The sequence below is a fragment of the Rhinoderma darwinii genome, chromosome 3, assembly GCF_050947455.1.
Source record: "Rhinoderma darwinii isolate aRhiDar2 chromosome 3, aRhiDar2.hap1, whole genome shotgun sequence".
Classification (NCBI taxonomy): Eukaryota; Metazoa; Chordata; class Amphibia; order Anura; family Rhinodermatidae; genus Rhinoderma; species Rhinoderma darwinii.
Window position 1 is genome coordinate 47,892,142 of NC_134689.1, and position 12,575 is coordinate 47,904,716.

The window sequence follows — 12,575 nt, forward strand, 5'->3', positions numbered from 1 at the left end:
ACATTGGGGAAACTACGCAGGTCGTGAGACATCAGAAAAACCAACATAAATCCACAATCCGCATGGCTAAAGAAGAGTTAGCAATACCTCAACATTTTTTAAGAGCCTGACATTTGGTGAGCCAGCTAAGATTTAAAATAATAGATCGCAGTACCTCCATTGAGACAGGGAGGGGATTGATGAAAAAAAATGAGAAAGAAATGAGTTGGATACAAAAGTTGAATACATTGGCCCTCAAGGACATGAATTTAGAATACGATTTATTGCCTTCCATATGATTGAAATGATGCCTATTAATAATTCTCTTTCATGTTTTATATCATGTTCCGGTTGATGTAAAGGGTTTGTGAGTTTACTGACAACATCCATTAGGGTATGTTCACACGGCCTATTTACGGACGTAAATCGGGCGTTTTTGCCCCGAATTACGCCCGAAAATAGCGCCTCAATAGCGCTGACAAACATCTGCCCATTGAAAGCAATGGGCAGACGTTTGTCTGTTCACACGAGGCGTATATTTACGCGCCGCTGTCAAATGACGGCGCGTACATAGACGCCCGCGTAGAAGAAGTGACCTGTCACTTCTTTGGCCGTAATTGGAGCCGCTATTCATTGACTCCAATGAATAGCAGCGCTAATTACGGCCGTAATTGACGCGGCGTTCAAGCGCCTGCACATGCCGGTACGGCTGAAATTACGGGGATGTTTTCAGGCTGAAACATCCCCGTAATTTCAGCCGTTACGGACCCCCGCCGTGTGAACATACCCTTAGATTGGTATCAGTATTTAGTATATTGTCCTTAATTATGTGGCTATTCTAATATTATCAATTTGTGCCAGTGTCCACAGTCATGATGCACCACAATTGTGACTTGCCTTTTTCAAGCCGAATGTAAATATACATATACTTCTCCTTTAAGACTTGTGGGCTTAGAGGTCGACATAGCTAGATAACCGTATTTTGTATTTGACACAATTGAGGATATGCAGCGCTACTCAATACAACATTGTGCCGTAAACCCAAGGGATGCAATCATTGGGAAATCCAATCCTGTGATCAATATGAATTAAGGGGTTAAATGTAATCCCCTTCCCAGCATCTGTATATCCTACCAACGAGACATATGAGACCACGTGACGTTACGCCACAAATAAGATAGGACTAGATTTCCAATTAGCGTCTTGTTGCCTAGACAATGAGACGTGTTGGAAATATGTAGGGTTACGATCGATTTAGCGAGCGTCCAGTTGCGTTAGCAGCCAGACACATGACTTTGTTATGAAAGTGGCTAAAGAAGAATATGCAAACAGCCACCTAGACAACCTGATCATGTGTGGATCACATTAGCAGGTCATGAGATGCAATCGGATGCAATAGAAGAGGTAATGAGATCGTCTGACATGCTTATTCAGACAGATGTGAGGTGAGAAACTATGGTACAATAATGATTACTTATTAACCGACTATGATGTGGACAGGTTATAGCAAATTCACAACATATGTAAAATCTGATTTTGTCTGTACCTTGTAAATTACTGTGAAATTAGGGATGAACGATGCATCGAAACTTCGATACTGTTTCGATACAGTGCACCCTCAAACGGTTCGATACTGTTATTTCATGTATTTCGATACTAAGCTGTGCGACCACACAGCTTAGCATTGTTACACATGAATGTATGAGAGCGGGGCTGCGGCTGTGTGATACAGTCATTGCCGCGCTCCTGATTCCTGACAAGTGCGCGTGGTCAATGTGATGTGATGCGACCGATGCTGCACTAATAAGCACTGAAGACAGAACATGGCGGGCGCACTGCAAAACACCCCCATGTTCTGTCTGCTGAGCCGGCCACATCACCTCATTCTGACCGCGCACATACTTATTGTGAGGAGCGGGGCAATGGCTCTATTATACAGCCGCAGCCCCGCTCTAATGGCGGAGATCAGAGAAACCTCTCATCTTTGCCGCTATTCCCCTGAACGCTGAGATCAAAGCTGACCGCAGCATTGAAGGGGAAAATGCAAAGGGAGATGCCCCTTGGATCGCATCACAGGGAATCCCTGTGACGCGATTGACGGACATACCATATATGGGCAGTATCCCAGTGCCCATTGTAGGACCCCAGGACTGTCTGACCATATTTCCTGTAGTTAGGGCATACTCGGGTATGTCCTAACAACTACCTGTGTACTATCAGTACACAGGCTAATGTACTGGAATATAGATATAAGCCCGTACATTAAAGTTTAAAAATAAAAAAGTAAAAACAAAGTAATGTTAAATAAAAAAATACACATACACATATTTTACAATAAAAATTAAAATAAGTCTCAATACATAAAATATACACATATTCGGTATTGGCGCGGCCGTAATAACCTGCACAATTTTTTTGCGTCATTTATGAGATGAACACTATAAAAAAATAAAATAAAAACTTATTAATGTAAGGCACGAGGTGTGATGAATTTAACCTCCATGTGCCTCTCATTAATAGTAATTAACCCTATCATGTACCTCACACATTAGGTAAAGGCATGGAAAATGATGGGGTTACTATTAATGTGAGGCAGATTCAAAATTCATCACACCTCGTGCCTCACATCAGAAAATGGAAGAACCTATTTTTTTATTATTACTGTTGGCAAAGTATCGTTTTGGTATCGAAAATCGCAAAACTAAACGAAGTATCGGTATCGAAGTCCAAATTCTGGTATGGTGACAACCCTATGTGAAATATGTTGGAGCTATATAAATAAAGATTATTATTATTATTGTGTTATGTAAATCAGGGTGTCAGCCTGAACCTCCATTCCAGTTGCAGTAGATGTAATATGTGTAGAACTTTGTTTTCCTTTACCTGGTGCACACAGACATTGCACTTATCACAGAAAACCATCTCATTTCCATCCTCTCCTTCAGGCGATCGGCACACATCACAGACGACATCTTCATCATATTCGATCCCCAGCCCTTCCTCTGTCTCGATGGCCACATTCATATTCGCATAGCAGAGCTTTTCTAACTCCTCTAGAATCTTCTCAAAGGTGAGCTCATCCAGCAGTGGCATTTCTGTAAATAAGCAAGTAGAAAGCATGAAGATTATTTAGTCAAAGAAAACCAAATGGTTTTAGTTGGTATTAAACCAAACTTTTTTTTTTCCATACAGTATTGTCTGACGAATCAGTTGACCACATTTTCCTATCCCACAATTTAGCATTTCACGTTTGTGTTGGGAGAGGCACCACAAGCATAATGCCAATGCATTTTATCGTGGAGCCATTTTTTGTTTCTTACTGACTACAGTGATTTGACCTCTTATTGCGGTTACGAGAAGGAAAGAGGAACTCCTACCGATGCAGCAGCTGAAAGCCCGGTCACCTATCACACACCTGAGAAAGTTCCACATAGAGCTGTGCATGTATTTAGCTCCACTTATCCAAGTGGCTCCACCTACAATCTGAAAAGTGTTTGCTTTACCAAATAATATTGCCCTAGAGAGCACCCCTGTCTTTTTGTTGTCCCTTTCTGTAATAAACTGACAATAACATCTCTTCTCAGAACAGAACCACTGCCATTTTTTTCGAAACTGATTTAATTGCGGAAAATCGGCAGCGCATTACAGTGGCAGCAGAGTGAATGAGTTTTCCACAAATCTCATCCACATGCTGCATAAAAACAAAGCCGAAAAAAAATTAATAAATTGGACTGCGTTGCGTTTTTTTAAAATCCGCAGCTTGTCAATTTATGCTTCGGAATCGCTACTTTTCTGTTGCAGGTTTTCCCCATTGAATTTAATGAGGTAAAATCTCCAAAAAATAGCAAGTGTTGCGATTTTTGCAGCAGAGAAGCTGCGATTCCGCTAAAAAAACAAAAACGTTTTGTTGTTTAAAATGAATAAAAAGATTTATTCCCACCACCCAACGGTTGTCATAGTGACAGGTTCTAATGTTGTCTGTACAGATTGGTTTCCTGGGATGACGTTTCAGCCCATGTGACTGTAGCAGCCAGTTACAGGCTGCAGTGGTCATGTGAAGGATGGAGTGGACAGAAGTTAATGTTTATAATAATTTTCTTTCTTTAATAAAATATAGACTATAGAGTTGTGTACATAATTGTGATGAAGCAATAGTAATAGGATTAGATAAGTATACGTGGCAAGATGGCCCCTGAACAGGGACTACGCACTAATAAAATAACAAGTCACTTCCTGGTATGAACAAACTATGAACTATGAAGACATATCTAAAGGACCAGATAAGGGTGAACCTATCCAAGGATGACACAAAGTAACAAGAGGCTTACAGTGATACGTGCTTTTATAAAAGTGTGATAACATGTACCCACCCCCAGGAGAAAGGAGATATAGAACAAATGTGTGTAATAAATAAATCAGTGACGCCTGATGCTGAGTGAGGAGCTTTGTACCAGACTCTGTGTGGTGTGATTCCTTTCGTACGAACTCAGCGTATTATCCCTGCCGGTTGAGACTGATTAGTACCCGAACATTTTGGCGCTCGACGTGGGGCCACACTCGAGGGATAAGCCGTGTCCGTGATCGACGACCCCCAGACGCCTCAACATCGAATCACCAGCCACGCTCCCAGGAAGTCTGATCAGCTTCAAATAAAACACGGTAAGGTTAAGTTCATGTTTATGAATATTGGCTCTTATCCGTGTGGGAGAGTGAGCAGGTGATAAGATACCGAGGTATTTGGAGTCGATCCCGGCCACACTCTCAGCGACAGAGAGTTAACCCGCTGTGTGGTTCCAAGAATCATAGTATAGATAGTCGCGTCTCGCCGGCATAGGTGATAAGTATAAGTGTAATAATTTAATTCGTCGCAGGGTATAGGTTGATACCATTAAGTCGACAGAGACAAATAGTCGCAGGGTATAGGTTGATACCATTAAGACGACAGGTGTAAGTGTAATAATTTAATTGGTCGCAGGGTATAGGTTGATACCATTAAGACGACAGGTGTAAGTGTAATAATTTAATTGGTCGCAGGGTATAGGTTGATACCATTAAGACGACAGAGACAGACAGTCAGTTATAATTGTGTTAAAAAAAAAAAAAAAAAAAAATTGTGTTTTGTGTTCAGAAACATCGAGAATAAGGTTTCATTCTCAGGACGGTGTTAAATATAGAACAGTATGTTTAATGTGTTTAAAACAAAGAGACAGGCAAAGGAATGTGGTTCATTAACCGCAAAAGAGATAGTAGAAAAAAGAGAAGGCAAGAAGAATGTAGAAAATAGTAAGAAAGTTATGCACATATGTGGCATATTTATAGATGGAAGAATGGGCTGCAGCTCTTAGGGAAAACAAGGGAAGATTAAGTGACGAAGGAAAGTTAGATGAAGCATTAGCTTGGCAAAGAACAGCCATAGCCATAACTAAAGACAAGTTTACTGAGCAAGAAATACGAGACAGAAAGGGTAAAATCATCAAATATGTGTATTACAAAGAACGTGTCCAGCCACCGCCCTATAATGGCGACGGTGGAATTCTAACTTCGTGGGAGTGTCCCAGTTGTGGTTAACAGAACCCGCCCCAAGTTGAATATTGTGTATCATGTCACTTTCCACGCCCCGATCCTCCCATATATGCCACGCCTTCGGCACCACTCCCCGCCCCAGGAGGCCATCTTGGTACACCTAAACCTGTTGTTCCGTTATATCCGGTACTCACACAAGAAGGTGGATTTTATAAGCCCCCTCCGTAGGATGTGGCCACGCCCGGCCCAACCAAATCAGTATGAAATAATCACCTTGTTAATTTTGTAATTTGTAGTGTTTTTTCTATTTACAGAAGTTCCAGTTTTAGTTCACTGATGAAACAACACGTCATCATAATATAGAGATGGTGGCCGTCAGATTGTACGGTTAAACATTAACGTAGATAATTCCTGTACAATGGTGTGATAAATGATTGCAGATACGTATGTTGTTTTGCCGGCATTGAAAGTGTTAAGATTGTGAGAAGCTGCGAGTTTGTGACCTCCCTCCCCCCTAAAGTGTGCTGTGTTTGAGAGGAGGAGGAGGGGGGCTGACTGGGTGCAGTCTGCAGGGCTGATGAGACAGAGGGATCTCAATATGCACTGCTGAGATATATATATATCAGTAATGTCTACAAACCTAAATACATTTCTTCTCTTTTGCGCAAGCGCTGTTGGTTATAAAAGTTACGATATTTATGTGTTATGATGTGATCAGATTTCATGTGTTTTGATGTTAATTCAGATGTATTAAACTACAGATACTGTGAGACACGGGGTTTTGAAAATGTATGTGCCCCCCACCGTTCCCTATTTTTATATACTGTTTATTGGTTTGCAGTAATTAATGTGATCAGAGATAATATTTTCTGTTTTATTGAATAACTAACTACAATTGTTTTGTTTTTGATTTCACACATGAATTATGTCATTGTAAAGATCAAATGTATTTTGTCAGGAAAAAGTCATTTTTGTTTCAGGCTGTTGTACATTACAAGGGGTTAAACTAGTGTTATGTTGAGATGTAGTTTTGAACTCTGCTACATCACTCTCGCAGAGTCCACAAAGGGGGGAAGGGTGAAGGAACTGATCAGGTACAATTTTGGTTTATGTGTAAGAGACCATCCCCCTCCAGCAAAGTTACACAGGAGGCGAGGTGACATCACTCACACGAGTCTTTATGGATTTAGATGAGGGAGAAGGCAAAACAAAACTTGTCTGGACATTGTTAATTTGATGTAAAGTTTTTGGGAATGTTTTATTTTTATTTGTTTTTGTATTAATCAAGTATTTGCAGAACCTGATAAAAGTGAGATTCTCAAAGTATTCTGGATTATCAGCTGAATGAGGAGGAGTTGTGTTTGGTAGCGGCTTGTGACACCAATCCATGGAGTACCTCTACGCAAGCATATACTTTGTACTGTACTGAACAAAATGGACATGACACTGCGGTTCTCACACAAAGTCATGGACCACAGCAGAGCCCGATAGTATATTATTCAGCTAGACTAGACCCTGTGGCCCGAGGTTCCCCATCATGTGTGAGAGCTATCATTGCTGTAAATTCAATGTTAAACAAGGCCTCAGATTTGGTCCTGGCATTTCCACCACATGATATATATATTACTGCTATTCTAACTCAAGTACAACCTAAGCATTTGTCCACTGCAAGACATTTGAGATTAACCTGTGCGCTTCTTCTCCCTGAGCAGGTTACTTTACACCGCTGTACTACATTGAACCCAGCTACCTTACTGCCTTTGGAGCAAGGGGGGAGAAGACGTAGGTAAAGTATGGTCACAATTTTTGTCTGAAACTGATGAACATGATTGTATGGCCCTTATGGCCCAGGAAACAGTGGGCTTCGCACATGTAAAAGTACCACAGAAGCACACACCCAGACCTATATATCCGTTCCAGAGACTGCAGATAGACTATATTCAACTACCCAAAGTTGGTACCTAGGAGTATGTGCTTGTTTGTATTGATCTCTTTTCAGGATGGCCAGAAGCTTTTCCAGTAACCAAAGCTACAGCCGTAGCCACAGCAAAGAAACTGATCAACGAGGTGGTGTGCAGATATGGAGTTCCAGAGGTGATCGAGAGCGACAGAGGAACTCATTTTACGGGTGAAATCATGAACCATGTGTTGTCAGCTCTAGGCATAAGTCAAGCCCTACATACACCATACCATCCACAAAGCAGTGGGAAGGTTGAGAGACTAAATGGGACTCTCAAATTGAAAATCCAAAAAGCAATGGTAGAAAACGGGAAACCATGGACCGAGTGTCTACCATTAGCCTTGTTCTCAGTAAGATACACGCCCACAAAAAGAACAGGTCTCAGCCCATATGAGATCTTATTTGGGTCGGCTCCCAGATTAGGATGTTATTTTCCACAGGTGCTCCAAATGCAGTATGGTAGACTAACAGATTATGTATCAACGCTTGACAAACAATTGACCAAGGTGCATGCACAAGTATTTGCTTCCATTCCAGGTCCTGATTCAGTTGACGTATAAGCTAGAACCAGCAGATTGGGTCGTTGTTAAAAGACACGTGAGGAAAAGTCTAGACCCAAGATTTGATGGTCCTTTTCAAGTCCTACTCGTTACAAGCACCTCAGTGAAGCTCGAAGGAAAGGCAAGCTGGATTCACGCCAGTCATTGTAAAAAGGTTCTTCAGCCAGAAGAATGAAGATCTTTGCGGTTGTTGCGGCGGTTGTTGCGTGTGCTCTTATACAAAAAGGCAGAACTGCTACTCCTGTACACGTAATCAGTACAGAATCACTGGAACAGTTCAGGACAGGGTGGGCGAATGCCACAGTGGATAGAAAGGAGGGTAACTACACATGTAAGGCCAATGCCCCGTGTTATACTACAAATGTGACTACAACCGAAGGGACTTGGAAAAAAGGACCACATGGAGGGACTGTGTACCTTCACATAGACAAAACAGCCAACATTAGCATACAAGAAGAGACGCCGGGGCTGTGGTTTTGTTGTTATGAACCAGATTTACAGTATCGACAGAAATATACAACCAGTAAAAATAGAAACGAAATGATAAATAAGACTTATGAAAGATGCAACAAGGAGAGGCTCAACTCTACGATTGTAATAAAAGAAACTGATGGGATGATATTATGTATGAATAATAGCCAAATAAGAAATAGGAGATATTTTGTATTCTTGATAACAATTTTAAGAGATATTTAGGAGTATTGAATGGTATACAGTTAGAAACCCAAGAGACCATCTCTCAAAATAGTCACATATTTACAAGGGGAAAAAAGAGATCTGAAAGGAAGTTTTGACCCCCATGTGTATATAGATGCTATAGGAGTCCCAAGGGGGGTCCCAGATGAATTCAAGGCCCGGGATCAGGTAGCAGCTTGATTTGAATCATTAATCCCTATGATCACAGCTAACAAAAATGTAGATTGGATAAATTATATCTATTACAACCAGCAACGGTTTGTTAACTATACTAGGGACGCTTTACAAGGTCTAGCTGACCAGTTAGGACCCACATCTACTATGACTTTCCAGAACCGTATGGCCCTTGATATGATACTAGCAGAAAAAGGAGGCGTTTGTGCCATGATAGGTACTACCTGTCGTACTTTTATTCCAGATAACACAGGACCAAACGGCAAAGTAACCATGGCAATCAAACAGATTGTTTCTTTATCCGAGGAATTAAAACGAAATTGAGGTTTCACAGACCCATGGGATCAGTATTTCTCATGGTTAACCGGATGGCAGAAAATTCTGGCCCAAATTGGGATTGTAATCTTAATCTTTCTAGTGCTTTTCGCAGTTATTGCTTGTTGTGTATTACCATGTATGAAGAAATTAATGACTAAAACTATAACTGAAGTAACTCCCACTTTTATGTTTTCTTCAGAAATTGAAGGACTTTTACCAACTCCATCCATGAAAACAACCACCCTTTATCGAGACTATTGTTCTGAAGATGAATAGATAGTGTAGGGTGTGCACCGACTCTTTAAGTCCAGCTACAAAGGGGGGTCTCCTAATAGGGGAGGCTCGTCTCAAACTGGTGAAAAAATCCTTTTACTCCCCTTTCCCAGAGCACGGACACACTTAGGTTAAGAAATGAAGAAAATAATGATAAAAGGGGGGACTGTGAAGGATGGAGTGGACAGAAGTTAATGTTTATAATAATTTTCTTTCTTTAATAAAATATAGACTATAGAGTTGTGTACATAATTGTGATGAAGCAATAGTAATAGGATTAGATAAGTATACGTGGCAAGATGGCCCCTGAACAGGGACTACGCACTAATAAAATAACAAGTCACTTCCTGGTATGAACAAACTATGAACTATGAAGACATATCTAAAGGACCAGATAAGGGTGAACCTATCCAAGGATGACACAAAGTAACAAGAGGCTTACAGTGATACGTGCTTTTATAAAAGTGTGATAACATGTACCCACCCCCAGGAGAAAGGAGATATAGAACAAATGTGTGTAATAAATAAATCAGTGACGCCTGATGCTGAGTGAGGAGCTTTGTACCAGACTCTGTGTGGTGTGATTCCTTTCGTACGAACTCAGCGTATTATCCCTGCCGGTTGAGACTGATTAGTACCCGAACAGTCACATGGTCTGCAGCGTCATCCCAGGAGGCCGGACTGCAAGGACAAGAGAGGGACGCGACGCCATAACTACGGAGAATGGGTTAAGTATAGGCTTTTTTTTTCTTCTTCAACCGCTGACATTCCACCCCAAAAAACTGCACCTCAATTTTCTGCAGTTTTTTGGTCGGAATTCCCTGTGGGTTCCGGGCGGATACGCTTTGAACTTTAAACCGAATAACTGCCCTGTGTGACCATGGCCTTTAAGTGTTGCAGACCAACTGCATTCTAACATGGCATTTTGTTATCCTGCCTTTTAAGAATTAAACAGTACAACCAAAAAATGAAGTCTTTAGACCTAAGGGCTCATTCACACGAGCGTGAATCTCGTCCATGTGCTGTGAGTTGAAACAACGCACAGCATACGGCCGCATTGATTTCAAATGGGCCATTCACACTTGCGTGATATTTCATGCAGCGAGAGTTCGTTGCGTGAAACTCACTGCATGTCCTGTATTGTTGTTTTCATGCACCTTGCCGCCCACTGAAGTCTATGGGTGCGTGAAACCACGGACAGCACACGGATGCACATCGTTTTACGTATCAATCTCATTAAAAAAAAAAGAAGAAGTGCTTGCGGGTAGATCTTCATCTTAGGCCACCAGACTGTTTTTCTACCGGCTTCAGCGAACTGTGGCTGCTCTCACTACTATAAGGACCATCTAACTGCACAAAAAGTACATCCTTTAATGAAAAAAAGGTCCACTCCCTTTCTAATCTATTAACATATAGAACACTTATCACGTGATCTTCCCGGTCAGACATTGCTAATGTCATTACTATGTGGATCAGCTATTTGTGAGATTGGCTAAAACCAAGGTTAAATGAGCACAGCTCAGCCAGTGATCGTTGTACATTAAACATGTATGCAGCTCTCATCGATACATACCCATTTTTTTTAACTCCGTGTTAACAAGTTCCAACCAGTATGTATCCACCTCATCCAGGTCATATCTGCAGGTTCTCTGTGGCATAGTCTGGAAGCCCCCTGGATGGTCCAATTCTTCTACTGTTGATGGGGAGCTTTCCTCTAATGTTTCAATCAACCTAGGCAAGGATAAAAGAACAATGACTTTAAATGCTGTTTATCGGATTTCATGCCGTTTTAATTTTTAAAAAAAACTAATAAAAAACAAACATAATACTTCTTTAACACAAATTCAATTTTTAGATTGAAAAAACCAAAACATTTGGATGCTTGTTACAAACAATGGAACAAAGTTTTATTGGTTGGAACCAAAAGTTTTCGTACTACTGATATAATATGTTTCTAACATTTGAATACTGTATATAACAGTTTCTAAAAAACTTAATAGAACAAGACCAACAATTAATTTTAAGGGAATGTGTCCCTATTTTTCTATTTTACGAATTAAAACCAATTATTCTATATCAATCAAAAACCACCTTGGAATGATGGGAGGCGTGCACGACCAAGATGGAGGCAGTCACCACCCCTAAATGTACAATGCAAAAAAGTTAGTCAGCACCTCCTAACACAGTGGAATAAATGGGCAGGTGCTTATCTGCTGTGACTGCAATGTAAAGCAAACAAACAAAAAGATGAGGATGCACCCAGTGGACACGAATGCCTGTTGAAGACGACCCGTTTTTTCACGGCATCCACGTGGCACCCGATAGTTTTCACGGACCCATTCACTGTAGCGAGTGAATCGGGTCTGTGAAAACGGACCCAACTTTCCGATCCGTGGAAAGATAGTACATGTCGGACGGTATCCGGCTTGGACACACGATCGCGTGCATAAGGCGTTAGGCTACATTCAAACAACAGTGCAAAATAATCCCCAGCCAGAGTGTCGGCAACGCTCTGGCCGGGGATTCTGCTCTAGGAGGATCCCCTGACGTGACTGTCCATATATGGATAGTGATGCCAGGGGCTACTCCAGGAGCGAAATTACACCGACCAGAGCTTTGACAACGCTCTGGCCGGGGATTCCGCTTCAGGAGAATGCCCTGTCGTCACTGTCCATATAGGGACAGTGACGTGAGGGGCTCTCTATAGGAGCGGAATCCCTGGTCACAGCGTTGTCGACGCTCTGACCGGGGATTCAGGCAGTGGCGTCAAATGCTTTCCGGGACACAGCGTTTAAAGTAGCGCTGTGCAGGGCATGGCCAGGACCTCGACGAGAGAGGATGCACTTCAGGAGAGCTCCTCCGGCAGTGCCTACTATCCAGCCTCATCCTCTCTCCTGCTGCATGCCAACTTGCCTTCTGCTGACCGACTGTGCTCCTGCTGGCCAGGGGAGCAGTTAAGAGACGCTTCTTGCCCGGATCCGGCCATCTGTACGCTCGGGGCCTAGTCAGAGGATCGGATCCCCAGACTAAATTTTCAGCCGGAAATAACTTTTGGGGAGGTGGTACACTGCATCGTGGCCACCACTTACATC

The 12,575-nt window shown here is 41.9% G+C and overlaps 1 protein-coding gene and 1 long non-coding RNA gene across 4 annotated transcripts in view; one reads left to right on the plus strand and one right to left on the minus strand.

The window, feature by feature from the left end:
* The window catches only part of JADE2 (jade family PHD finger 2), a 404,193-nt gene that overhangs the window by 165,155 nt on the left and 226,463 nt on the right, over nt 1-12,575 (minus strand). For all 3 annotated transcript variants that reach the window (XM_075856334.1, XM_075856333.1, XM_075856332.1), the window contains 2 exons: nt 11,057-11,214; nt 2,863-3,074 (listed from right to left, as the gene is read on the minus strand). In XM_075856334.1, the coding sequence (XP_075712449.1) occupies nt 2,863-3,074; nt 11,057-11,214 (370 nt within the window). The remainder of the gene's footprint in view (nt 1-2,862; nt 3,075-11,056; nt 11,215-12,575) is intronic.
* LOC142748929 (uncharacterized) lies at nt 4,513-10,052 on the plus strand. The gene is made up of 2 exons (XR_012882337.1): nt 4,513-4,638; nt 7,215-10,052. It is a non-coding gene; the product is annotated as an uncharacterized LOC142748929 (long non-coding RNA).